The 25,896-nt window shown below is 44.1% G+C and overlaps 1 protein-coding gene and 1 long non-coding RNA gene across 3 annotated transcripts in view; one reads left to right on the top strand and one right to left on the bottom strand.

Annotated features, from left to right (window-relative positions):
- TECTA (tectorin alpha) overlaps nucleotides 1-25,660 on the top strand; it is a 68,990-nt gene extending 43,330 nt beyond the window's left edge. Inside the window, exons 12-23 of the mRNA XM_061203303.1 lie at nucleotides 2,484-2,683; nucleotides 6,351-6,734; nucleotides 8,802-9,088; nucleotides 10,645-10,940; nucleotides 14,026-14,136; nucleotides 15,487-15,689; nucleotides 16,640-16,803; nucleotides 17,237-17,485; nucleotides 22,139-22,301; nucleotides 23,433-23,520; nucleotides 23,828-23,944; nucleotides 25,560-25,660. Of these exons, the coding sequence (XP_061059286.1) occupies nucleotides 2,484-2,683; nucleotides 6,351-6,734; nucleotides 8,802-9,088; nucleotides 10,645-10,940; nucleotides 14,026-14,136; nucleotides 15,487-15,689; nucleotides 16,640-16,803; nucleotides 17,237-17,485; nucleotides 22,139-22,301; nucleotides 23,433-23,520; nucleotides 23,828-23,944; nucleotides 25,560-25,660 (2,363 nt within the window). The remainder of the gene's footprint in view (nucleotides 1-2,483; nucleotides 2,684-6,350; nucleotides 6,735-8,801; nucleotides 9,089-10,644; nucleotides 10,941-14,025; nucleotides 14,137-15,486; nucleotides 15,690-16,639; nucleotides 16,804-17,236; nucleotides 17,486-22,138; nucleotides 22,302-23,432; nucleotides 23,521-23,827; nucleotides 23,945-25,559) is intronic.
- The window catches only part of LOC133099566 (uncharacterized), an 85,483-nt gene continuing 81,420 nt past the window's right edge, over nucleotides 21,834-25,896 (bottom strand). For both annotated transcript variants that reach the window (XR_009702355.1, XR_009702356.1), the window contains one exon: nucleotides 21,834-22,291. This is a non-coding gene — a long non-coding RNA (uncharacterized LOC133099566). The remainder of the gene's footprint in view (nucleotides 22,292-25,896) is intronic.

Genomic DNA, 25,896 nt, shown 5'->3' with positions numbered 1-25,896 from the left:
ATAGGTAACTGATAAGAACCTGCTGTATAAAAAATAAATAAATTAAATTAAATTAAAAAGAAAAGGGAATGAAACAAAAATAAAGTCCAGACAGAACCAAGATTAAACATAAAAATTTAAGTTATAAAACTACTAGAAAAAAAACAAAGGAGTATTTTTGGTAATCTTGCAGTAGAGAGGGCCTTTCTGAGCAAAATGACCAAAGTCATACGGGAAAACCTGATAAACTTGATTACTTTAAATTTTTTAATTTCTACATGGCAAAACATAATCAAAACCACAAACATACCAAAAAAAAAAAAAAAAAGAAGCAAAGTCAAAAGACAAATGATAAATATTTTTAACACATGACAGACAAAAGTCTATTTTTAATTTATAAAGAGCTTTTACAATTCAATAAGAAAAAAATTCAACCAACACAAAATGTGCAAAGGAGGTGAAAAGGCAGTTCACAGAAAAAGACATACAAATGGATTACAAACAAATGAAAAGACAATCAACCTCACAAAGAATGCATATGAAATAAGGACATAGCAGATATGGCATTAAAATTGTTTTATTGTGGTAAAATACACGTAACATAAAATTTACTATCTTAACCATTTTTAAGTGTACAGTTCAGTGGCATTAAATACATTCATATTGCTGTGCAACCATCACCACCATCCATCTCCAGAACTCTTTTCATCTCGCAAAACTGAAACTCTGTACCCACTAAATAATAACTCTCCATTCCATAATATTCCAATAATTCTCCACGCCACCCCACCCCACCCCGCCCCACCCCAGCCCACCCCAGCCCCTGGCAACCAATATTCTACTTTCTGTCTTTGTGAAGTTAACTACTTTAGATACCTTGGAGAAGTGGAATCATACAGTATTTGTCTTTTTTTTTTTTAATTTATTTTTGGTTGCATTGGGTCTTCATTGCTGCGTGCGGGCTTTCTCTAGTTGCGGCAAGCGGGGGCTATTCTTCGCTGCCGTGCACGGGCTTCTCATTACGGTGGCTTCTCTTTGTTGCGGAGCACAGGCTCTAGGCACGCGGGCTCAGTAGTTGTGGTGCACGGGCTTAGTTACTCTGTGGCATGTGGGATCTTCCCGGACCAGGGCTCGAACCCATGTCGCCTGCACTGGCAGGCGGATTCTTAACCACCGCGCCACCAGGGAAGTCCCCCAGTATTTGTCTTTTTGTGGGTGGTTTATTTCACGTAGCGTAATGTCCTCAAGGTTCATCCTTGTAGTATACTGCAGAATTTCCTTCCTTTTTAAGGCTGAATAATTCCATTGTATATAGACATTTTGCTCATCCATTCATCCATTGATGGACACTTGGATTGCTTCCATGGTTGAGCTATTGTGAATAATGCTGCTATGACAATGTGTATAAATATCTCTTTGAGATACTTCTCTCAAATCTTTTGAGTATACACCCAGGAGTGGAATTGACAATAAGTTCATTTGTACCATTTTTTAAGATTCCTCATATAAGCAATACCATATGATATTTATCTTTGTCTGACTTACTTCACTCAGTATGACAATCTCTAGGTCCATCCATGTCACTGCAAATGGCATTATTAGTTTCTGTAAAACTTTTAAGCAAACCTATCTTTAATGATTGGCTAACACTTACTGAACACTTAGGTGCTTGGCACTGTTGTAAGTACACAGACTCACTCATTCCCTCCCTACGAGCCATGAAGTGGTGCCGTGGGTATCTGTGTTGTACGGATAAGGAGCCGAGGCCCAGAGAGATTAGGTAATGGCTCCAGTCTCTTACAGCTTGGCTCCACTCTTCACCAGGACCCCAACTGCCTTCCAGAAAAGCATCTACATGCATTTGAAAACCACAGAACATAGCTGACATGGGTCGGTCTGTATACACAGGCACACACACAGTGCACGTTTGCCTTCTCAGAAATCAAGAGGCTCAGGGGCCTACCGTTTATAAACTACTGTCTTAGAAAAAGGTCCTTGAAGTTCTGAGTTGGTATTGGTATAAGAGTAGGGAGTTTTGCAGATAAGTTGGGACTCCACCTGGGGCTTGAAGAATGCAGGATTTGGATAGGCTGGGAGGATGAAGAAGGGGATGGGGAAGGGAGATCAACACACCTGGGGACCTAAAGGCAGGAGTGAATACAGGGTGCCCCCGGGGGGCCATCCAGTGACCCACTGGAGTCAAGATGCCTGTTGGGAGATGGGTTTAAGGCAACAGGTTCTAGAGGACCTCAGGAAACAAGGCTGAGGACAGGACAAAGATGGTGTGAGGAGCCTCGTAACCTCCATCTGTTCTTTGGTGCATTACTTCCGCAGGGATAAGTCAGATAGAGGCTTTCCATAAGCAGAGAGAGTAGGAAAGAGGGAAGGTGGCAAAGCTTCCTCCCCGCCGGGCCTCAGTCTCCGCAAGTGGGTGAGCGATGGGCCAGAGGAAAGCGTTGACCGTCCTGGTGACCCTTGATCTTGACTCTCGTCTCCCGTTCCAGCCGTCACCTGCCCTCCCAACAGCCACTACGAGAGCTGCGTGAGCGTGTGCCAGCCCCGCTGCGCCGCCATCCGCCTGAAGAGCGACTGCAGCCACTACTGCGTGGAGGGCTGCCAGTGTGACGCTGGCTACGTCCTCAACGGCAAGAGCTGCATCCTGCCCCACAACTGCGGCTGCTACTCTGACGGCAAGTACTACGAGGTAGGGGCGCCCCGCCCGCCGGGTCCTCCTTGCCGGGCAGCAGATTTCTCTCCCGCTCCAAGAGGAGGGCCACGGTGGACCCATCTTCCCACTTGATTACGAAGATTGTGGTGTGGATTCGCAGGAAGGCAGAGCGGGGGGCCGAGAGGTCAAGGACGGGTCTGGTGAGGCGCTTGCGCACGGAGTACCGGATTGGGAAACTTGTTTGGGTCTCACTCTCCCACCCCTCCTCGCTAGCATTTGTGTTTCTCTCTCCTCCACGCCTTTCTCTAGGCCCTTCTGATTTCTTCTCCTGTAAATCTTAGTTAGAAAGCTTCTGATGTGGCTGCTGTTTGGAAATAGGACGGCGGTGAATCTGACATTTGTAGCTGTCTCAGCTAAGGACACTTTTTAACTGTAAAAGATGGAGCTCGAGGCTGGCAGACGTGGCTTTCCCTCTTCTGCTTATTGCAGCTCCATTAGAGGGAGTGAGGGCTGCCATCTCTGCGTGTGTCATTTGTCAATCTAGTACCATCCCCCGAGAGTTGTGTCCTACCCTCTGCTTCTCTCTCTTTGGGGGCGTCACATAAAGCTGATGAAGATGCCCTTCTTCGACGTCATTGAGTAAAACATATTAGCTCACAAAATCATTTACTTTTCTACCCTGTAATCTTTCTTTATGTGCTGTAATGCTGAGCTAGAAGAGATCTTTTCTGGAGAGGGTATTTAGCCCTTGGTTCTGCCTCCAGGCCATTCTCTGTTCAAAGGATATCAACACCGTACACTGGCAAGTAGACAGTTAACAATAGCATCCATGCAATAGCTGCTATTTGCAGATCGCTGTGCTAGTGGTATCGTTGGGGATGATAAAGCATGTTCCCTGCCTTAAGGAACTTAAAAATCTATTCAGGAGAGGGAAAAAAAATGCACTTTAAAGAACAAGAGGACAATTACAAAATAACATATCAACAAGTGAAATATAATACCCTAGAGAACTAATCAACTTTAAGATGAAAAAGAGCCGCAGCATTAAAAAAATCTAATTGAAATGTCTGAACTGGAAATAAACTAGGCAAAAAATAAATAATGCCTCCTTTCTGTAAAGATGCATTGTTCTTGTTCAAGAACAACTAAGTTGGCTTTACTTTGAGAGGAAATAAAAGAAAATCAATATGGACGTTACCTTCGGTCTCATTTTCGGTGGGAAATTTGTTTAAATGTTGTATTAGAAAGACGAGGAAAAGTAGAGTAAAATAGTAAAATTGATCAAAGAAGGCTTCTTGGTCGAGGTGAGTTTTGAAGTTAAGCTCTTAGAAATATTGATTATTTGAAAGGAAGAGGCAGAACATGTGGGAGAAAATAATAATAGGTTCCGTTTTCCCACAACCTGGGAGAAGAGATAACCAGGCTCAAAACTGAAAAACACTATTATAATCTCTGCTCCCCTGTCCGGAGATTTACTGAAATGTATCCATCTAGCAAGTGTGTCATGCACCCCTCCACGGAGACCCTGAGTGTCTGTGACATAATGGAATGAGATTTGGGTTTGATCCTAGCTGAAACAATGCTGGTGATGTGACATTGAGCAAACTGTGTCATTTCTCTGAGCTTCTGTTGCCTTATCTACAAAACATTACTAATAATACCAACTCAATACGGTCATTGTATAAATAATCTATGCCAGGTGCCTTAGTACCTGGCACCTAGTAGTTCAATAATTGGTAACTGCTATTGTTTTTGTTAATTCTCTTAAGAAGCATTTTATAAATGAAAAAACTAGGTGTGTTAATGAAATGATGCGTGTAAAAGCCCTTGGAGCTCTCAGGAAGGCACACTACAGCTCTCAGCAGCTATTAGCACTATAAACATTATTATCCGCTTTTCATCAGAAAGTCAGTGGGTTTTGACAACAACATATATCTGGGAAGTAGCAAACTCACATAACAGATAATCCACATCTACTTGCCACAATTCAAACAAGCTTGGAGGCTTGTTTACTCAACAAATTTCTTTGGAAATAAAGAGAGAACACATCTAGCCATTAGCATGTAGGGTAATCACCCAGCTGTCGTTGTCAGGTCTAATTAAGGTGGAGAAAGCAGCACTGGGCCCGTCTCTTTACTGTGATGCTAGTTTCATGATCAAGTTCTCCTGTGGGATGAGTTATTTACCCTTGATCATATCCACATACGTCAGGCTATTTTTCTCTTTCCACCCATGTAATGTCTGACTTCTTATCAGAGAGAGGCCAGCCCATCCGCTCAATTATTCTGCAAATCTGATAAGAGAAAGAAAGTCAGTATTTTACAGGTCTGGAAGGAGGGAAGACTTGGTTCCAGGAACTACTTCATTTTGAGAATAAAAGAATCAGCAGTGCCCTGGAATCTTGAAGTGCACCAGATTGAGAAAACTTTTCCTGGGAGATCTCCCCCTCTATCTACTTACCCTTGGGTCTGAGTCAGATCTGTATTTGATATCCAGGGTTTTGATTATTCTATAGTTAAAACGGAAAACGGTGACCAGACAGTAGCATAGGCCCATCTTGTGCCATTAAAACACCTCTGGATAGCACTGCTTTAGAAAATTGAATTAATGCCCCGAGTGGCCACATCTCTATGAAGTAGTCCACTCGTTGGGACCACACTCCACTTGGACAATCACGACCAATTTCCAACAGTTCCCTGGCACTCTTGGTCTAGAACAAGTACAAGATCAAGAGCATGAAGTCCCCAAGCAGAGTCATGTCTACAGATTGCAGAAAGAGTGAAAAATAATAGCTGCCACCAATTGATGATACACTTGGTTGTAGTATTTAATATAACTTTATATAATTCCTCACTATCTGAAAGAGGATGAGTGGTTCTTCTCCGGTAATAAGAGCAGCTATTATTTATTGAGTACCTTCTCTCAGCTGGAAAATGTGCTTCACACATCTTATTTAATCTTCACAACTGCCTTGCAAGACATTATTATTATCTCCAGTTTAGAGAGAGGAAACTGACACTCTGGGAGCTTGGTAGTGCCCCTCAGGGTGGCACGTGTTGGGTGGCAGGGCTGGGATCAAACCCCAGGTGGCCTGATCTCAAAGCTCTCCTTTCATGGAACCTCACTGTTATCTAGGTCTCTCACTTCAGGACATAGAAATGGAGTATTTGCAACAGAAGTAAATTGGAAGTAGATTAGATACAAGGAAAACGTTTGGAACAGTGAGTATTGTGGAATGTTGAAATGGTTCATCATAAGAGTTGGTTATCGCTTTCTTTTAACCTATTTAAGATTGAAGGGTGGGGTTTATCATTACTGAGTGAATTTAAATTTCTTCCTTGAAGTGGAGCTGGTACTTGTTAGATTAATTGCCTCCCAAATTTTTTTCCTCTTCACTTAGTTCCTCTGGCAGCTGCCCATTCCGGTTGGTTGGCTGTGATTAGTTCTACAATCCAGCCGTAAAGATTCCCAAATTCTTGACTGAAACCAATAAAGACTAAATTGCGTATTGTTTGGCATCTGAGTTACATGCAAGGGATGCAGCGTTTGAATTGAACCAGCCTCCCTACTGCTCCTTGTTGCAAATTCCAGCCCCATTGCTGATAGGCCAGCCCCTCCTGGAAAGGGTCCAGGTGGACTGGGGTTTGGGGTCCCCAACTCTGACCACAGCCTGAGTTGCATGCAAACGGCGCCTCTCTTCCAGCCCAAGCAGCTGTTCTGGAACAGCGACTGCACGCGGCGCTGCCGCTGTTTCCGGCGCAACCTGATCCAGTGCGACCCGCGCCAGTGCAAGTCAGATGAGGAGTGCGCGCTGCGCAACGGGCTGCGCGGCTGCTTCAGCACCAAGACCTCCTACTGCCTGGCGGCCGGCGGCGGCGTCTTCCGCACCTTCGACGGCGCCTTCCTCCGCTTCCCGGCCAACTGCGCCTTCGTGCTCTCCACCATCTGCCAGAAGCTCCCCGACATCTCCTTCCAGCTCATCATCAACTTCGACAAGTGGTCGTCCCCCAATCTCACCATCATTTCGCCCGTCTATTTCTACATCAACGAAGAGCAGATTCTCATCAATGACCAGCACACTGTCAAGGTGACGAGCCTGTCCTTGATTCTTAAGAAACGTACTCTGGAACGAGGGCGTGTCTAGGGGGCCGTTTGCTGTGGTTTTCCGTGAGGTTTGAGGATAATAGGCTGTTGCTTCATACGTACTATACACCGATGACCGGATTTTAAAGAATGAAAATATAAAGATTCTATAAGCGTAAGCGTGGGCCCCATTTAGTCCTTGACTAACGATTTCCAAAGGAAATGTACAGTGTCTCAGGGCTATAAGGTCGGTGTGGGTGCTGATAGAGCCTCAGGTGATACAATGGTAGCTAAGTCAACTTTTACTCTGAATTAATTTTCAAAAAGCATCTCATTTGTTTTTAAGAGCCTTCAAAATTATTCTTGGCTCTGCCTACCTGTACCAAGACCCACTCTTTCGTCTCTACCATCCTTTCTAGAAACTGAGGGAAGGCAAGCGTTTGCCTATAAACACAGCTACCTAAATAAAAACGGGAGGGAGATGCAAGAGGGAGGCGATATGGGGATATATGTATATGTATAGCTGATTCACTTTGTTATACAGCAGAGACTAATACACCATTGTAAAGCAATTATACTCCAATAAAGATGTTAAACAAACAAACAAAAAACGGCAGGGAGGGATCATCCCTCGCTATGAGAGCGCCCCCTGATGACACACCAAGGGAAAGAAAACAGAGGAGGGATATGGTGGATTTCTCTTAGGTTGGCCCTTCCCTAGGCCTGCTGCCTGGCTTCTTGTGAATCTTAGACCCGTATGTAAATAAATGTGAATCTCCAACCCACCCCCGTAACTAATACACCTCTCCAACTTGCATTCCTCCCATCCCTCCATTTAAGAAGATAATCTGCTCGGAACTAGTGCTGGTGACCCCCAGCCTCTCAGCTAAACCAGGCTGTTCACAGCAGACAGACCAGAGCCGTGGAGTCAGCACCCCCTACCCCGGGTTGCAGTTCCAGCTAGGGAGGGCCAGGGAGAGAGCCAGCACACGCATAGGAGCATTTTTGGAATTGAGTGTTACTGTACCTGCTTTCTACCACCGGCTCAGATAATTGTGCACTGGGAGTATCTTTATTTGAAGAGTCATCAAATAGCTTAGTATCCAGCACTAGGGAAAAGACTGGCAGTATTTTGCAGGCTTAAAAGGAAAAGTCTGGATTTTAATACTGGTTTTTAACGTCAATGAAAGCTGCTACTGTTTCTGACACTCCAATTCCTTTTGCAAATTGGCCCACATAGACACAACTGCATTGGTCCAGAATACAGCAGCAAGAAAGTGAAAAGGGACCACGTGAGAGCAAAACTGACATTGTTCTGAATAAAATACCCCCAGCCACCAAAATAGTAAAGAATCATATTTTTTCAAGGCTTCTGCTTTTTTTAAGAAATGAAAGTTACTAATAACCTGGGGGGGGGGAGAAGAATTTATTTTGTAAGTACAGGAAAGGCATGTTATGTTCTGTCCTAAGGGCTAAGAAAAAAAGAAACTGTTATAAAGCAAGAATATGACAAATGGAGAAAATACTGTGCCTATAGGACCTCTGGGAGGGTACCTCCTGTTTCAACATTATAAACAAGAAAACAATTAACATAGCAATGATCCCCAGGTTCATTTTAACCGTGTTAGACCCTCTTTAGCACAGGATTGGGATTTTGTTTTCAGTAATTGGTTTATGCTAGAGAAAGTTTTATACAAAAATCCAGCCATTTGTTGTGAGTTATACTTTTCCATCATTTTTTTTTTTGTATCTCTCTGCCTCCATATTTTGCTTCTTTGGGGGGAACTGTGGACAGTTAGATGAGTGAGGGCTCAAATTCTAGGGCGGGGGTCAGCCAAATATGAAATTCAGCCAAATCTCCTCGCTGCCTGTTTTTGTAAATAAAGCTTTAGTGGAACACAGCCTCGCTCATTTAGTTACTATTGTCTCTGGCAGCTTTCCTGCCACGAGGACAGAGTTGACAGAGATCATGTGGGCCGCAAAGCCTAAAATATTTACTCTGGCCCTTTACAGTAAATGTTTGCCAGCCCCTGCTTTGAGGGTCATATACTTTTTCTTTCTCCTTTGACAGGTGAATGGCACACAAGTAAATGTTCCGTTTATAACCGGGTTGGCAACCAAAATCTACAGCAGCGAGGGGTTCCTGGTGATCGACACCAGCCCTGACATCCAGATACACTACAATGGTTTCAACGTCATAAAAATCAGCATCAGTGAGAGGCTACAGAACAAAGTGTGTGGCCTTTGTGGCAACTTCAATGGGGACTTGACCGATGATTACGTGACCCTGCGGGGGAGGCCCGTGGTGAGCAGCGTGGTGCTGGCCCAGAGCTGGAAAACCAATGGCATGCAGAAGAGGTGAGAACTTCCAGCCGCTAGACTCAGGGGCCCCAGTCCTCCCACGTCCATGACAGGTGTGGCTGAGGAAGGGACTTTGTACAGCGTCACCCTTCCGGACTCCTACAAGGAGCTAAGCTGAAGAAGGTCTTTGGAGTTTTCATCATACAAATAGGCACAGCAGTTTCTTGAAGAGCAGAGGGAGGAACTAGGCTTAGATGATAAAAGTCTAAATTTTTGTGTCATCCAGCCCTCGGCTAAACAGAAGAGTGTGCCCGAGATGAGAATTCTGAAACCTTGGCCAGCTGCCCGACTGCAACTGGGCACCCCTGCTGGGGGGTGAGATTAAGATTTAACCCAGGAGATGAGGGCTATCCCTTGCTCCCCAGTGCTGAGACTGTGTGTCTGTGACTCTTACCAGAGGCTTGGTTTTGTGCAGGTAGAAGTTGGTGGGAATCAAGAAAGCCTTTTAAAAGGCAGAAGTCCGCGAGGTTATTCTCAGGCCCCTCTCTGGCCAGCTGAAATAGAATGAGTTAAACGAGTTACTCCAAAGGTGTTTAATTTAGGGCCCTTCTGGGCTGCTGAATTATGTTAATTCCTCTCAGGAGCTATAGATATGCTTCTCTTTCCTGGCATTTCTTTGCTTGTACAATGGTTCTGTCCCCTTGTGCTTTAATACGCCAAACGTCAGCTAAATTCCCAGATGTGAAAATGAAGCTCCAAACCCTCTTTGACCCTTCTGCAGGTGTAAACTGAAAAATGTGCCATAAATTAGACTATCCTGTGAATTATGGGACCCAGAGCTGGGAAGAACCTTGGGCACCATCTGGTCCAGTCTCTTTTCTAGGTGAAACAGAGGCTAGAGTGGAATGATTTACATGAGGGGGTCCTGTAAGTGGCAAAGCCAGGATTAGATTCCAGAATTCCTAATGTGATGCTTTCTCTAAAATGTCACTTCTAGGGCCCACAGTTAGAAAAATGACTACTTTGCACATTTAAGCTATTCTGGGGCTTCCAAAGGTGAGCAAGATTCAGTTCCTCCTAAGGAATTATGAGTCTGTTTAAGCTTCCTTTCCCTTTATTTCTTCCTTTTTTTCTTCCTTTATGAACGATTTCAGCCTGACACCAATTTTCTTGTGATGATTTTACTTTTGGTCTCATAGCTAAACTGGAACTGGTTGAGAAGTTTCTGGACTTCCTTTCAAATCTTTAATTCTACCAACTGTCATTGCTATTATTATTCATAGTGATAGTAACATTATTAGTGGTGGTGGTTGTTATTATATGAACACCCGTTAATAGTTATTGTATCAGTTATATCAAAGGTTAATGGTTATTATATCAATATCTACCTTTTGTCTGACACTCTGGGAACCAGTCCATCATTTTATTTTACCCTCATTTACCCCAGTGGTGTAACAACAGAAATTACCTTGACTTTCCTAAGGTCACATAGTCTGTTAGTGTTGGGATCAGCATCCCACACTAACTTCTGGGTTAACTAAGAAGGGCACTGCCATGGTCTGCCCTTTCATTGGCCATCTCGGATGCCTGGTTTTGCTTCCCACCCTGACCAGACCTCTCGCCCCCAGCTGCAACGAGCTGCAGTTCTCCCAGTACGCGGCCATGTGTGACAACGTGCACATCCGGAAGATGCAGGGCGACGGCTACTGCCTGAAGCTCACGGACATGAAGGGCTTCTTCCAGCCCTGCTATGGGCTGCTCGACCCCCTTCCCTTCTACGAGTCCTGCTATCTGGATGGCTGCTACAACCACAAGAAGTACCAGCTGTGCGGCTCCCTGGCCGCCTATGGGGAGTCCTGCCGCTCCTTCGGGATCCTCAGCACCGAGTGGATTGAGAAAGAGAATTGCTGTAAGAGAATTATTTTATTTCTGCAGACTCTTTTCTAAGTTGAAAGCACAGCTTTGCCAGTGGCATCAACTGTGTCCAGGGCTGGCTGGCTGGTCTGCATCTCGACCCATAGATCTGCTTCCAGGATTGGAGGGTGGAGAGCTGTGAGCTGTAGCAGATTCCATGGGGCGCATTTTCAGTGGAGCCTGACTCCCCTCTAAGTGCCTGACCAGTTACGGAATTTGGAACACCAGCTGGGGAAGGTGAGGTTCTCTGGGTTGGAGGAGCACCAGTGTAGTTAGTGACTTTAAGATAGCTGGACAGAGTATAGGATTCCTGATTGATTTCAGTGCCCCAAACTCAGCTCTACACAGGCTCCCTTAACAGGGGTCAGAGCCCAAATCAGAAAGAGAAGGCACATGGCAAGTGGCAAGTTGAGTTGGAATTGAGCTGGCTGTATCTGCCTGGTTGCAAGAAAGCCATGGTTGGATTCATAAAGGGATTACACATATATTATTGATAAAATAAAGATCTGTAGATTCTTGCATTTTTTTTCTGTAGTAAGAAAACTATTTTGATCTGCGTTATCCATTATTCTCTTTGTTCATCTTCTTACCATGTTAATCAAATACATGGAGCAAATAAATATGTACATAATCACACATAAATTTGTCATATCCATATATGTGTGTGCATATACATAATGATCAATCTGTCCCATGAATGCAGTATGACATTGCGGCCGACAGGATGTGTGCCTGTCCCTCGACGTGCACCACCAACCCGATATGCGTACAGGTACCGCCATGAAAACTGGCCCTGTTCATTCCAAGGCTGAGCATGCACATCAGGACATTTGCAGACCAAACCTGAGCAAAAGTAGGGATGCACTTACTTCAGAACCTGAAAGCAATGTGGTTCATTAAAATATGCATTCAGTGATTTCAGAAACTCTTAACAAGCAAATGACCGGTCTCTGTTAGCAAGCAACAGAAATAGTTTGTTTGATAACTTTAATATTTGACCCTGTTCTGTTAATAAACAATACTTTAAAAAACCTTAACTGTTTTGAACTTTAAAAATTGTCTGGATTTTTTTTTTTTTAAGTATGAATTTTTGCTTTTAACCTTAAAAGTTCCCTCTGAATTGGGCACGTTGTATTTGCCAAGTGGTAGGTGGACCACCATGTTTGTAAGTGAGGTTCTTTCCTTCCTGGAAGCTGTAACCTCCACACTTTCTTTCCCTTATTCTCTTGGGTGGTTTTCATATTGTGTTAATCAACCAGCACATTCATGGAGTGGCTGTTGTGTGCTTAGCACTGTGTTAGGTGCTGAACCCACTGGGCAAGTAAAAGGGTCTTTACAAAAGGAAGCCTTTAAAAAGTAAGTGTATTTAACTGATGCTGATGGTTTTCCTTCAGTCTTTTTTCTAGGAATTAAGACAGGCTGATGCTACGCCATACCTGTCCTCCCACCTATTACAATAGTTACTTAAAAGAGGGTCGGGAGAAGCACCTGCAGCTATGGGATAGCTCAGGGGTTTTGTTTTGTTTTTGAACTCTTGAAGAGAACTTGGCTCATGCTGGGATTGAATCATTGCTCTTTCTTCAACACTCACCATCATATGCCATGATGACGAGGAGGATTATTACACCTGGATAGGGAGACAGTCTTTAAATAAAGAAGTGAGTGTCTACTAAATCCTAATCTTCTCTAAAAGGAAGTCGATAGAGATCTAATACTGAAAAATCAAGAAAAATAGTACACTGTGATATTTCGAAATACGGACGTAAAAACTAGAAGAATTAAAAGATTTAAAATAGTTGTCTCAGAAGCATTAGAACTGGAAGATAAGAAGATTGGGACATGGGATTGCCATTCGTCAATACAGCATTATTTGACTTTTTACCAGTATTATTTTGATAAAAGTAAAAATTAAATGAAAACAGTTTTCTCTTACCATTTACAAACATAGAGTTAAATATCCAAAGAAACCACCAAAAGACTTTTAAAATGACTAAGAAAAATAATTGGGAAGTGGAGAGGGGCTAGGCAAGGGACTGCTGTTTTTCACTTTAAGCTTCTCAGTACTACTTGATTTTTTTTTTTTTTTTTGCATGGCAATTTGACAAAACTTTAAAAATTAAAATTTTCCAAGGGAAAACAATTAGAAATAACACCTGAAATATGTAAGTGAAATTTGCTTTTGTTATATTGAGTCAAATCATCAGAAAACAAACTCATATCAAGAATAAAATAAAGAACTCAAAAAAAAAAAAGAGTGTCTAAAAGAAATGCTCTCAATTAGTAGTTCTCAAACTGAGATGTTGACAAGCTCACAGGTGGCCTATGGGCTCATCTGCTATAGAAATATTGTTTATAATCTGTTGGTGATGACACTTCACATACATTTGTATTTTACTTAGAGTTTTCCCCTTTTTGGTAAAACAGTACCATTAATCTAAGTCAATGCTGGTGAGTTGTGTGTAGATAGTTTGTCTATTTTTATAAAATTAAGTAGAAGTTTGTGGGGTAGCTGGACCATGAATCAAAAAAAGACTAAGAAGTCCTGGTTTGAGGGACCTCTCTGGGACCTTACTGGCCCTAAAATCTTCATTGTTGACAAGTATTTGTTGAGCATCTACTATGAGGTGGCTGGGTGCTGGGAATCTAGAGGTAAATGGCTTGGACCCTACTCTTTATATAAATATAACGATACCAATGCATATGATTGTGGTACAGAGCAGGAAGTGCAGTAATCTCGGGATGTCCTGGCAGTTAAGCGTGTCTGTGTATTCCATCTTCCCCACTTACCTTCACCTGTGTGTGACCTTGGGTGCACTTCAGCTGTGATGCCAAGTTACGATACTTAGCTGGCAGAGTTTGTAAGCGTTGGAAGAGGTAATGCCGCCAAAGCATGAAGCACATAGCAAGGACCCAATTACTAGCTATCGTCATTATTTCCCGGAAGGCTGCCCTGTCTGTTAATTTGCGTCTGCCATCTGACCACACCATGTCCACTGAAGTGGCGAGTCCAGAGAGTGACCACATGCTGCCGTGCATTGTTGTGAAAATCAAGTTGTGTTTCTGTTTGTTTTCCTTTTTAGCAGGAGTGGTTGAAGATCCCTGTCTGGGGGCGGACTGTCCCAATCGAACCTGTGAGCTGGAAAACGGAGGGGAGCTGTGTGGCTGCATGGAGCCCCCTCCCTACGGAAACAGTGAGTGACACCTGCCGCCCCCCCACCCCCAGCCAGACAGGCCCGGCGGGAGACGCCCGGCAGCCATGTAGGAAGGCTTTCGGGTGGGAGCCCGCACGCCCCACATTGTGGGTTAGAAACCCAAGTAACGAAGCTTTCATGAGCATTTAAGCAGAACAAGGAAGGAACCCGACCTCTTCAAAGCAGGCTAATGTTCGTTTCCTTGTAGCTACATTCTTTTCTTCAATAAATGATAACACGCAAATTTGGACATGCATAGAATCAGCCAGCTCCACCTGAGTCCATGTTCAACATCAGAGAGATCCAAATTGATCTTTTAGACTCACAGGGAGATAAGGTGGTTTGACGAAAACATGAAAGAATCAGGACGAGAGTGCCAGGTGCTGTAAGATGTGTTTAAAGCCAGCTTTATCTGGCCCGAAGCTTTTCGGTGAGTCCTGAAGAAAACAGAAATGTTGAAGCAAACGGCAAACAACTAGGACTCCAGGTAGGAGTCCCCTTAAGGTAGGAATGGCCTTGTCCCCTGGCCAAGAGCGCACTTGTTTTGTCGGTTTGTGGGGGACCTGCTTTGCTTCCCAGCTCCGTGTCCTTGGCTAAACCGAGGAACTCAGAAGGCACATACCACGTTTAGCATCATCAGAGAATGAAAGCCTGGTTGACCAGAAGGCTCCACAGAAGGGGACCACATGTGCTGTTCAAAGGCTTCACCTAAGCAGATAAAAACATTTCTCTCTGTTTCTTTAGAGCTTATTAGCCTGTGTTTGTGTACTCACGGAAAATGTCCATTGGTGCTTTCCATTTCAAAAAACAAGAGCTCCTAGTGCTGGCCTGGGTACCAGCTGGGCTGTGGAGTGGCCTGACCAGGGCTGCCCTCACTTGGGGCATGTTCTTTAGCCAGGCCACAGTGAGCCAGATGCGGTATGGAGCTTACAGACAGTAGCCACCACCAAAGTGGGGCGGAAATACTGGGTTTAGGAAGAAAAGATCAAAGACACTTTGTATAGCATTTTCATCTTTAAAAAAAGGCTCTCTGGGGACTTCTCTGGTGGTCCAGTGGTTAAGACTCCTCGCTTCCAATGCAGGGTGTGTGGGTTCGATCCCTGGTCGGGGAACTAAGATCCCACATGCCGCACGGCATGGCCAAAAAAAAAAAAGGCCCTAGCATTGCCCAAGTTATTGCTTTGAATGAGTTCATATACTCATTTAGTTTGATCAGAGCTTCGTTAGAAATGCTGCAGCCTCTGTGTGAAGACCATCAGCCTCTTCTAAAGAGAATGGGGCGCCTCGCCCACCCACACAGCAAGACCAACTCCCACTGACGTGCCTTTCATAATGACTGTTTCCCCACAGACTCCCATGACATCATTGACGCAGAGGTGACCTGCAAGGCTGCCCAGATGGAAGTGTCCATATCTAAGTGCAAACTCTTCCAGCTCGGCTTCGAGAGGGAGGGTGTGCGGATCAATGACAGGCAGTGCACCGGCATCGAGGGAGAGGACTTTATCTCCTTTCAGATCAACAACACCAAAGGGAACTGTGGAAACATTGTGCAGGTGAGGAACGAGGGCAGGGAAGAGCACCTGGCTGAGGTGGTGGCAGCTCCAGGTGTTGGCACATTGATTGTCCTTAAGCCAACTTCAGGGGTTTGACTTAGAAACATGCTCCTTGGAAAACAGCAAAAGGCATGCGCGAAATGAAGGACAGCGGGAAAATCATCATTGGGTGCTAAGTGGTTGAACTGAAAGCAAGATAAGTGACATGCTTCCTTCCCTGGTTTGCGCTGTCTGCTGTCATCCTTTGCCCTGCATGCTGACACATGTTTTTACCTCTCTCATGCTTCTGTTGTTCTTCCAGGTAAAGACAGCTGGGTTCAGCTATTGCAGGGTGTAAGGGTGTCCCAGACATCACTTAACAGTTGGCTGCAGAAATACAGCAAGGTCACAACATTTTGTGTCAGGTTATCCAATTCATAGGTTAGCAAAGCATCTCACTTCTCTTCCTCCTGTGCCTTCCTAGTGTCTTTTTTTGATAACTGTGTTCATTAACACTTTTTATCAGGGAGTGAAAGGTGCAAGACGGTGAAACATGCGTGTATTCATCTTGGTACTTGTGGGCATGTCTGGTACAAGATTTGGCGGAGGCTGGATTTTGAATTAAGACTTGAAAGAGAAGATACATATTACCTCAGGATGGCAATACTTCATGCTGTCCCCAGCTTGGGTTCCCACAGATAACTGGGGACTGGTTGTACTTAGAATTCAGTGGTACATGACATCACCCTCCGTGGGCATTCAAGGTTATCAGACTGAAAGTGCTGTTGACATCTATTGTAATACTTTTTTTTTCCAGTAAGTGCTGAGACTAGCTCCATCCTGATTTATATTGGCCTCTGGGTTATATATGAAATGAAGCCATTTTTCCACTTTCCGGCCCGTGGATTTGAAATGCAAGCCACATACTCACGCCCAGATTTAATGATTTCTGACCTCCCTTTGCTTTGCAGTCCAATGCCACTCATATCATGTATAAAAACACCATTTGGATAGAAAGTGCCAACAATACTGGCAACATCATCACCAGGGACAGGACGATCAGTGTGGAATTTTCATGTGCTTATGAGCTGGATATCAAGATCTCCTTGGACTCTGTCGTGAAGCCTATGCTAAGGTAGAGAATCTCGTGGGCTGTGCACGTTGCTCTGTCTTTTCCTTGACAGTTAAGGTTAGCACAATCAAAACTGCTAGCCTCCGTCTTTGAAGCACTAGGGAGAGAATAATTCATATTTTCTGAACCTAGATGCCTTAGACCAGCATTGTTTGATAGAACTTTCTACAGTGATCGGAATGTCCTGTATCAGTACTGTCCAATACAGTAGCTGTATGTGGCCATTGAGCACTTGAAATGTGCCAGGGGGAGAGAGGTGCTGAGGAATTGAATTTTTAATTTTAATTAAAATTAGATTTAATTATTTAAATTTAATTATTAGACTTTACTACTCTCTGCTTGGCCTTCCCTCTGCGTTTTCAGCTTGGAAAACGGTAAGTAATTGAATAGATAACGTTGCTTGGGGTTCCCCGACTTACGACTGTTTCCCTTGTAGCGTCATTAACCTGACAGTTCCAACCCAAGAAGGCAGCTTCACCACCAAGATGGCACTCTATAAAAATGCCTCCTACAAACATCCATACCGCCAGGGCGAAGTGGTGCTGACGACTCGAGATGTGCTGTATGTAGGGGTCTTTGTGGTTGGAGCCGATTCCACGCATCTGATTCTGACGCTGAACAAATGCTACGCCACCCCCTCCCGCGACAGCAATGACAAGCTCCGATACTTCATCATTGAAGAAGGGTGGGTAGCCTCTTCTCGGAGGACAGTCTCAGAGCCTTTAGTATCAGATTTGTCTACATTGTTTTTTAGGGAAGAGAATGGGAACTAACATTTGTTGACGACCTACAGGGCCAGCATTTTGCACCCAAGAACTATCTAATCCTGATGACAACGTATGAGGTAGATATTATAAGCCCCATTTTACAGATGAGAAGGCTGAGGCTTAGTGAATCAAGCAGTGCTTAAAATCACACAGCAATTTAGTGGTAGATCACCAGTTCCATGTGGCATTAACTACAAAATGCTTTACTCTCAGTGTGACCCAAGAGGGCATTCTGTCCTGCCTACTTTGAATTTCAATCTGAGTTGAATGTGGATTATCTGCAAACGAAAGGATGTAAGGAGAATAACTAAAGGTTGGTGAATAGGACATCTATGAAAATTAAAAAGGGATTAGAATAATAGCTTATAAACTTTTTTTTTTTTTTTTTTACTCACCAGCATATGCCCAGCACCTAGCATATTTCCTGAAACAGAGTGGTTATGCAACAAAATTATTGAATGAATGAATAAATGAATGGGTGAATGAAAAAGAAGAAAAGACTATGGACCAAACAACAACCATGATAATTATCTTTATTTTATAAAAACACTTACTGGTTTTGTCAAGCAACAATACTTTTTTAACAGGTTTATTGCACACATAATTATATACAATATAATGTACTTGCCCTAAGTGTAAAATTCAATGATTTTTAGTAAATGTACAGAGAAGTGCAACCATCACCATAATCTAATTTTGGAACATTTCCATCATCCCAGTACCATAATTCTTAAAAGCAGTTGACTATGTTAATCGAAATTCTTTCTCTTATAAGTGGTAGAGACCATTTCAAACTAGTTTATGCAAAAGCAAGGCACTTAATGGTTACAAAACCAAATCACATTAAGTAGATGCGGCTTCAGGGATGATTGGGTCCAGGAAGCCAGATGCTGTCAAGACTCCCTCCCTCCCTCTATCCCTTGCTCTCTGTTTCTCTGTCTCTGTCACTGTCCCTCTCTGTCTCTGTCTCTCTCATTGACCTCGTTAGACGCTGGCATTTTTTTCTGCATTGTAACCCCCAGGAGTGAGCATTCCTTCTAACCCCAATTCAGGGAATCCCTGAGAAGGAGTATGATTAGCCTTTCTTGGATGGATTTCCTCTGCCTTGTTCGGAGGAGATGCAACATTAAATTGCCTGGTGTTGGGGAGGGCAAAGTTTTTCTTGACCCTCTTAGGGTTCCTGGCTGGGTCTGAACATTAAATGGACAAAGAGAGATTAACAGGAAAAAAGCATAACATTCATCTAATGTAAGTTTTACGTGACATGGGAGTCTTCATAAGGAAACGAAGACTCGAAGAAACAGTTCAAGCTGAGTATCGTTATGCCCGGTTTGATGAAGAGTGGACAGTCGTGGAGAAGGTCAAGAGTATGTGGTAATTGTAGTAAACTGCGGGGAATCTTAAGCGGACTGTTCAGATTCTTCTTGGTGTCCCTTTGTCTTCAGAAATAAGGATGCTCCTTTCCTTCTGGTATAGGGAGGGCACCTCTCACATAAGGGCTTTATGACCTGTTTCAGGTGAGAAGAGTGACCTTCCTGGTTCTGTCATTTTCTCAAACTCCTTCAGCTTAAAATATTCAAGGTGCCAGGTTTGGGGGTAGTGTTTCTTGAACCCTATCCCAGGCCTGAGTCAGCATCCCTCCCTGGAGTGGTCAGGGAGTGCTATGGCTACTGTAATTAGCCTTAAAGTTGGGGAAGGAATGGTTCCCCCAAAGAAGAAGAGTAGGTTCTAGGCGGACAAACAATAAATAGCCACTATTTTGCACATGAACAGGCTCAGAGCCTGTACGCAGCTCACCCAAGGACACCCAACCAGCAAGGGGCAGAGGGGGAAATCTTTCAAGCACCAAGACGCATCAACTCCCTACCTGGCCAGGTGTGGCTTGTGGCCTGCGTTGCTGAGGCATACAGTGGGATTTTCAGCAAAGGCCTCCTGAAGGCACTATCTTTTTGAGTTGATGTTTAGCCTCCCTAGAGGCAGAGGGAAGGACTTGGTGACTATGTGGTGTCTTAACAGGCCCAGATGCTCCGGCTAACATCACAGGTCTCCGTTTCTTCATCTGTTCCCTTCCTCCCCCTCCCCCCGCCCCAGCCATGGTCCTTACCCAAAGTAAAAGAGCTACGATCTGAGCCGCTGTACAAATACAAACCCGGGTGGGCACGCTTGGGCCACCTTTGAAGGACACTGTGGCATTTAGCATTTTTTAAATAGTATTTAATAGAGTTGACCCAGAGAGGGAGAGTAAGTGAGCGTGTTCGTAAATCTCAGCTCCCCCCAGGGTCTGGATGAAGGTCTTCATATTAAACTGTTGTTGGGTGTGAAGTAATTTCATCGTGTGAGAGAATTTAATTCATGAGTCCTCTTGACCTTTCTTGGAGGGACGTGGTTATTGGTTTTTTCCAGTGAGCCTATGGGAAAACTGCTGCCCAGTGCTGAATGACTGAACAGCAGAATGGGTCAGAATCTGGGGGGAGGGGTCAGCCGCTCCTCTCCAGCTACGTTGGGGGCAGAGACGCCACCGCCATCTACCAGTGATGCCAAGGTCTGGGCACACGAAGGTCACTTCTCTGTTCTCTTCATGTGCCCAGACAGAGGAAAGGACACTTGTTCCTCTGAGAGTGGACAAAGGATTCTAGTGCTCGGTTTGTTTGTCCCCCGAAGGCGGCATCCAGACAGCCTGTCCCTGCTTCCCGAGGCCCCTTCCTTCTGCTTCCTGTTTTTCTGACACTTAAACCTCGAATCATCTCTCTGGGAGTTGGGGGTCTAGTTAAGACGGAAGGTCTGCGTGAAGACTGGAGGGCTGAGAATGTTGTAGAATCCTTGAACCAATTTAGATTATTCAAATGAGTCACAGTGACAAGGAAAAGTATGGCAAGTAAGTTTTTGTTTCAAAGCATTTAGGAAACTATTGCCTTATGGACTAATTACCAAACTGAATAGGTGTGGGAATGCTGAAGGATAACTTCAATTTTTAATTTTCCTTATCACGAAGCTATTGAATCCTGGGGGCCAGGGGAAGGAAACATAAGGAAAAGAGTCACACTCTTTATCTTGATAAGATCGTTTTAAAGAGTTTCTTGGCCACAGTGGGCCAACCTTGGCCATGGAAGCACAATTCATTCATTCACTCACTGATTCATCCAGTCTAAAAAAAAGATTTTATTTTTTGGTCTAAAAATTAAGTATAATTTTAATACCATATTTCAAACAAAACAGTTCTGAGAGTTAATACTGTACGTATGTTTCAAAAGTAAAAATACAGCTTTATATATACACATACACGTTCTCTCAGAGCTGAAAGACAGGTCATAGCTTTTATTGCTTCTCAGGCAAATATTTGTGTGAGTTTGACTAAAGAGCATCTAAGTATTTTTATTTTTCATTATTTATTTATTTATTGTTTTACAGTACGTCCTTGTTGGTTATCTATTTTAAATATAGCAATGTGTACATGTCAACCCCAAACTCCCAATCTATCCCTCGTCCCCAGCCTTCCCCCCTGGTAACCATAAGTTCTTTCTCTAAGTCTGAGTCGATTTCTGTTTTATAAATAAGTTCATTTGTATCATTTTTTTTAGATTCTGCATATAAGCAGAATATCATATGATATTTATCTTTCTCTGTCTGACTTACTTCACTTAGTATGATAATCTCCAGGCCCATTCATGTTGCTGCAAGTGGCATTACTTCGTTCTTTTTAATGGCTGAGTAATATTCCATTGTATATATGTACCACATCTTTTTAAATACTTACTGTGTGCCCTCCAGTGTGTTGGAGACACAGTGAGGACTACACCTTGGTTCCTGCATCCCAGGGGCTCAGCAGGGTGTTGTTGGCAAATCCAGGCAAAGCCACCTGTTCCTGCCTGGTCAGGGCATGTTTATATAGGAGGGGAAGCCATAGACGGGCATTGGAGAAAGAGCAGGGTTAGTTAGCAGGGGAAGAAGTGCAGAGAGGCTTCCAGGTGGGGGAAACAGTATGTGAAAAGACCCTGGGGCATAAGAGACTGTGGTCCATTTAAGAAACTCTAACAGGTGGAGGCGAGATACCTGTGTCCCTGCCTGTTGGCTCAGTACCACAAGGAGAGGGGAAGGGAGTGATCCCTACATCCAAACAATCGTTCAGCTCATCTTTGACTGCTGGTCCGTCTTCTCCAGCTCCCACCTGTTTTCACTTGTGGGAAGATTTCCCAATAGAGCTTGAAAAAGGGGCCCCTGCCAAAACTGATAATTAACTGAAGAAAGTACAGAAGCCGTAAGGACTCATCTTGTGTTTATTAAACTGATATCAGTAAAACACAGCATTGTGAGGGGGAGGAATGAGAAACTGGTGGGTAGGGAAATTGAGTGCAGGCCCTGTGGTCATTTTGTTTTTAGTTGCAGTTAAGATCCTAATTTGAGGTGCTATTTGATGCTTTTCCAACAAACTGAAACTATAAGGGAGTCGTAATAAATGACAGACCCACACACTCCAGAGGTCACCTTCAAACGCAAAGGCATTTTTACCGTTCATGATGGTTTTTGTATGAAACATGAAAGTGTGAAGCAGAGAGTCCCTTTTTTCCGAATAGGTGTCAGAACATTAAAGACAACACCATTGGCATCGAGGAAAACGGTGTCTCCCTCACCTGTCGCTTCCACGTCACCGTCTTTAAGTTCATTGGGGATTACGATGAAGTCCATCTGCACTGCGCAGTGTCCCTCTGTGATTCAGAAAAGTACTCCTGTAAAATAGTAAGTGAGAGCATGAAAATTCAGTGCTTAGCTTTATTTCTCTCAGTTCCAGTTTTCCCCACGTGGGGAGTCACAAATCCCAACGTCGGTGGCTCTTTAGAGTTCTTTAGGACTCACTGCACCTGGCAGTGGCTGAATTGGAACCATCTTCAGAGGCCTAGGAGTGGCAGTCGTCTGTGCTGGAACAATAAGAGAGCAGGGTAGAATGATGACCATTTACTCCTTTTATCTGACTTAGAAATGTCAGTCTGTTGTTGGCATAACACTAGACCAGGGTTTCTCAAACCTCAGCACTACAGACATTTTGGACCAAATGATTCTTTGTTGTAGGGCTGCCCTGTGCTCTGTAGGCTGTTTAGCAGCGTCCCTGGCCTCTAGCCACTAGACCCCAGTATCACCTCCTCCCCACTTGCAACACCCAAAATGCCTCCTGACTTTGCCCAGTGTCCCTTGGGGGGCAAAATTAGCCCTGTTTGAGAACCAATATGCCAGAGTCTCAAGGAGCCAGGCCCCCTGCATCTGAGGTGAGTGATGGGGCCAAGCTCCCGTCCACCACAGAAGCAAACTCCCAGGCTCAGGATGCACTTTATCCAGGTGTCCTTTAGACAGGGATTATCCCACAGATCATCCAAATCCACATCCAGGCCTGAGGCTGTGGAGGTGCTGGCGGGATGAGGTGACAAACCAATCATCTGGTCCATGCCAGGCTTACATCCCCACCACGTACGGCTATGTCCCTAAGACTTTATTGCACTAGTACCTGGTCCCTAACCTTTAACATTGCAGCTTTATGCTCGCCCCATGTTGGCCGAATCGAGATGTGAATTATGGTCAGAGCTACTTACAGATGCTGCTGCAAACACTGTTCTCTGATCTGATACAGGATCCTCCTCCCTGGGAAGGGAGCCTCTTTGAATCTAATTCTAGTGTGGAGAATATATTTAATTCTGTTCAACATAAAGCCCCGAGTCCCAGTGGGCTCAATGATCAAGAATGGATTGATTCTAATTAATCTGAGCTGCAGTACTGCTCCAGGCTGAGCCACTGCCTCTTTTGGAGGTGGAAACGTGGTGAAGAATAAGTTATCAGCTTAATTGTGTGAAATTTTCCCTCCGGTGTTCTGTCTTTCAGAATTGCCCTCAAAATTCCAGGATTGCCACAGATTACGTCAAAGAACCTAAAGAACAGATCATTTCAGTGGGACCTATTAGGAGAAAAAGTATGTATGTTCCCTAAAACACACTATAAATGATTAAAACAGTGGGATTTGAAGGCTCGGGCTAAGTCTGGGGTGTGTTTTGCCTACGATGTGAATCTGGTGAACAAGGAGCTTGAGGACGCCAGTTTGGGGACCCCAGTTTGAGAAGCCTGCCCGCTTCCATAATGAAATCTTTTCGTGGACTATTAAAAACTCATGACAGTATTGGGATTTTTTCCTTCCACCCCTCTCTTTAAGGCCTTGCCCTTAGATACGAGTTGAAGAGCTGGACTGTCTGCAGGTAACTTGTCCAGCGGCTCTTTTTCAGGGCTGGACTGGTGTGAGGACAATGGAGGGTGTGAGCAGATCTGCACGAGCCGCGTGGACGGGCCTCTGTGCAGCTGCGTGACGGGGACCCTGCAGGAGGACGGCAAGAGCTGCAGAGGTGAGCACGACTCCCGTTCAGGGCCGGCAGCTGGGGACATAGGAAGTTCTTGACCCTGAGAAGGAGACAGTCCTATGTGAGGCCCACTCGGTCAGCAACTGATCTATGAGACTTCCAGAAAGTAAGAAGGAGAGATGAGGAAAACGCCTAAGGAATTCTAGCATCATTTTGGTTTTTTTTTAAACCTTTTGGTCCCTGCTCTTTTAGCTAAAAGATAAAAGTGATTTTTTTTAAACATCTTTATTGGAGTGTAATTGCTTTACAATGTTGTGTTAGTTTCTGCTGTATAACAAAGTGAATCAGCTATATGCATATGTATATCCCCATATGCCCTCCCTCTTGCGTCTCCCTCCCACCCTCCCACAGCTCTAGGTGGTCGCAAAGCACCGAGCTGATCTCCCTGTGCTATGCGGCTGCTTCCCACTAGCTATCTACTTTACATTTGGTAGTGTGTATGTGTCAGTGTTACTCTCTCACTTTGTCCCAGCTTACCCTTCCCCCTCCCCGTGTCCTCAAGTCCATTCTCTACATCTGTGTCTTTATTCCTGTCCTGCCCCTAGGTTCATCAGGACCATTTTTTTGTTTTTAGATTCCATATATATGTGTTAGCATACGGTATTTGTTTTTCTCTTTCTGACATACTTCACTCTGTAGGACGGACTCTAGGTCCATCCACCTCACTACAAATAACTCAATTTCGTTTCTTTTTATGGCTGAGTAATATTCCATTGTATATATGTGCCACATCTTCTTTATCCATTCACCTGTCGATGGACACTTAGGTTGCTTCCATGTCCTGGCTATTGTAAATAGAGCTGCAGTGAACATTGTGGTACATGACTCTTTTTGAATTATGGTTTTCTCAGGGTATATGCCCAGGAGTGGGAATGCTGGATCATATGGTAGTTCTATTTCTAGTTTTTTAAGGAACCTCCACACTGTTCTCCATAGTGGCTGCACCAATTTACATTCCCACCAACAGTCCAGGAGGGTTCCCTTTTCTCCACACCCTCTCCAGCATTTATTGTTTGTAGATTTTTTGATGATGGCCATTCTGACTGGTGTGAGGTGATACCTCATTGTAGTTTTGATTTGCATTTCTCTGATGATTAGTGATGTTGAGCATCCTTTCATGTGTTTGTTGGCAATCTGTATATCTTCTTTGGAGAAATGTCTATTTAGGTCTTCGGCCCATTTTTGGATTGGGTTGTTTGTTTTTTTTTGATATTGAGCTGCATGAGCTACTTGTATAGATGAAGGTGATATTTAAAGAAGGAAGTTACCCAGCCATTTAAGTACCAAATATTGGCCTTAGATCTGGCCCCAAGTCTACCTGGGTTGAGCTGGGACTGGGGTGTGTGATCCAACAAACAAGGTTTCCTGCAATAGCCTTAGCTGCCAGGTGTCCCTGGTACCCTCTAAGTTAGCAGGACTCTCCTAAAGGTTGGGTTAATTTTGCTTCCTTGCTACCTGAGTCCAGGCCATTTGGAGAAAGTGGGTTCTTGGCAATGAAGAAAGTAGGTTCCTTTACTGGAATACCACAAAGATGTCTGATCCATGTCAAACAGGTATATTTTTTTTTCATAGGACTTACTATGTCTCTCTCTGTTCACAGCCTCTAATTCTTCCATTGAGCTTCAAGTTTGGACGCTGCTTCTCATCATGACCCAGATTTCTTTATGGCATTTTGTCTATACATCAGGCACGACCTCATAATTAACTCAAGGTTGCTATATAAAGTACTGTAATTTACTTACTTCAACTCCCTGTAGGATAAAAGGTGTGTGCCCTTAAGTCAAAACCTATTTGAGATTGCCCACTGTCTCAAAGTGATGCCACCTGCCCCAAACGGTCAGGGTTCCAGAAAAGAGGGAAATGTCATGCTCCTCTTTCAAGGTATGCAACTGGGCTTCTAAAAGCCAGTTGTGGAAAACATATATCTTGCTTAAAAT

This window comes from Eubalaena glacialis, chromosome 10, assembly GCF_028564815.1.
Source record: "Eubalaena glacialis isolate mEubGla1 chromosome 10, mEubGla1.1.hap2.+ XY, whole genome shotgun sequence".
Taxonomy (NCBI): Eukaryota; Metazoa; Chordata; class Mammalia; order Artiodactyla; family Balaenidae; genus Eubalaena; species Eubalaena glacialis.
The sequence above is the reverse complement of the archived record's forward strand: the minus strand, read 5'-3'. Positions and strand labels throughout refer to the sequence as shown.